This window comes from Nicotiana tomentosiformis, chromosome 6 (genome assembly GCF_000390325.3).
Source record: "Nicotiana tomentosiformis chromosome 6, ASM39032v3, whole genome shotgun sequence".
NCBI classification, from domain to species: domain Eukaryota; kingdom Viridiplantae; phylum Streptophyta; class Magnoliopsida; order Solanales; family Solanaceae; genus Nicotiana; species Nicotiana tomentosiformis.
In genome coordinates, this window is record NC_090817.1 from 83,803,590 (window position 1) to 83,805,465 (window position 1,876).

At 35.6% G+C, this 1,876-nt stretch overlaps 1 protein-coding gene across 1 annotated transcript; it reads right to left on the reverse strand.

Moving 5' to 3' along the window:
* Nucleotides 1–347: 347 nt before the first annotated feature.
* Nucleotides 348–1,646, reverse strand: LOC117273463 (WUSCHEL-related homeobox 2-like). The gene is made up of 2 exons (XM_033652623.2): nt 1,337–1,646; nt 348–777 (listed from the first exon to the last, which is right to left on the reverse strand). Exons 1-2 carry the CDS (start codon nt 1,644–1,646, stop codon nt 350–352), a joined length of 738 nt encoding a protein of 245 aa, XP_033508514.1. The 3' UTR covers nt 348–349.
* Between the last annotated feature and the right edge of the window lie 230 nt (nt 1,647–1,876).

Consider the following 1,876-nt stretch of genomic DNA (forward strand, 5'->3'; position numbering starts at 1 on the left):
AAAAAATTAGACGATAAGTACTGCAAACTACAATTTTATTTCGAAAAAGACTAAATCTAGAATTCAGTTCACCGCCTTATAAGGGGGTTTCAGCTTCAAATTATACGACCACCATGAACCCTACATACAATAAAATCAAGAGTAATAACATTGTGATGAGATGAAATGATGGAGGTAGAGAAATTAAAAAGAAATGTCATATCCTTTCCACAAAATGAAATTACAATTAAATTCACAATATATTGCGTTGTTCAGATGGATATGCTCACATATACTCTTTGAGATCAACACAAAACACGAAGCAGAACCCAACCAGATGAAAACACAGCAAAATGTCACAAAATAATTCTCAATAATGGCTCTCACAAGGACCCTCTTCACATAAGAAGTTAAAGACTTGATGATCACCAGCACCAATTCCAAGATCGGTAAAACAGTTTGCTTCCACTAAATTTGAAGGAGTATAATTACTAGGAATAGTCGACTGATCATGAGCAGAAGGAGAAGAAGAGCTTGTAGTCCTTTCTTGTAAAATCCCAGTTGGGTGCAGTGGAAAAAGATTCAAAGTTTCTTGATGATTAAATTGCTTTTCATTTGGGCTGAGATGTGCCATGTTGGTGCTATTTTCTTGAGAATAAGTAGCATTGATGTATACAGCAGCATCACATGTTGCTCTCCTTTTGAAACCACCTGGTCCCTGGAGGATTAGACTGGGAACTGGATACTGCTGATAAAACCCTAGATTGTTTTGTGGAGTATAATAAGGGCTGCAAACAACTGGAAAACGTAATAATTTATGAGTATCACTCTATAGTTTTAACTTATACATACACTGATATAGCACTAAAGAGATAGCTTAACATGTTGTAGCAGGTCTATACCAATTAGTAATTTCTTAAAGGTTACTAATTCCAAACAATTACATGTAATTATCTTTTCGCGTAAAAGTTAAACACACGTTAGAGAAATTAAACTCAAGTTTTTAATCGTCATATATAAGAATCATTTTGACAGAGAAAACGTGGGGACTAATAGTTGGCGTGATTAGAGAAGTGAAGGCAGCAAAACGCTAGGAGACAATATATGCTCAGAAACTGAAAACTTCCCTGAAAAGCAAACATAAAATCTAAAATGTGGACAAATTGTCCATCAGAAAGGATACAGTCTTCCTACAGAAAGTACAATCTATCCAGTCCGACGACTTAATAGAGATAGAAGTACATATCCTAACAGACAATTTATAAAGTACATTTAAATCACAGACTATATGCGAATATAATGCAATCTTAAATTCAGAAATGATGAAAAAATAAAGGTAAAAGAAGAAAGTACAAACCATTTGGGCGAGGTGGTGGGAAAACATTAGTCCTATGAAGTAAGCGATTGAAATAAGCAAATTTATCTTGCTTCTGTTTCTGGCGTTGCCTTGCCTTGTGATTTTGAAACCAATAAAAGACATTCTTTCCCTCAATGTGACCAAAAGCCCTTAACCTCAAAGTAATCTGCTGTATCTGCTCAGCACTTGGTGTCCTTATCCCTTGCCTGTATATGCTCTCAAGCAAATCAATTTGTTCCTTTGTTGGATTCCACCTGGTTCCTACTGGAGTTTCAGATGCTAACATTTCCACGTTGTTATCATCATTCATTTTCAACACTCAAAAGAAAGAGAAAGAAATCTTCTATATATTTCTTCTTACTGATCTCTGCATGGCTCTATATATAAAAGGAGAATTGGGGACAGAGAGAGTCAAAATTAACAAAAGGAAGTGAAGTCATTGACATGCGTATTGTTTTTGGTGCTGAAAATCTCTGAAAACATGGCGGTTAGCGGCCGAAGAGAGGAATTTCGTCTTGGTATGAATGTATGCATGCACGA

What these genes read in the sequence shown, in the direction of transcription:
- LOC117273463 (XM_033652623.2), bottom strand. Translation starts at nt 1,646, where the DNA reads ATGAATGATGATAACAACGTGGAAATGTTAGCATCTGAAACTCCAGTA. An exon ending in CCCACCACCTCGCCCAAATG is followed by an intron (nt 778 to 1,336) that starts GTTTGTACTTTC and finishes TACGTTTTCCAG; the next exon opens with TTGTTTGCAGCCCTTATTAT.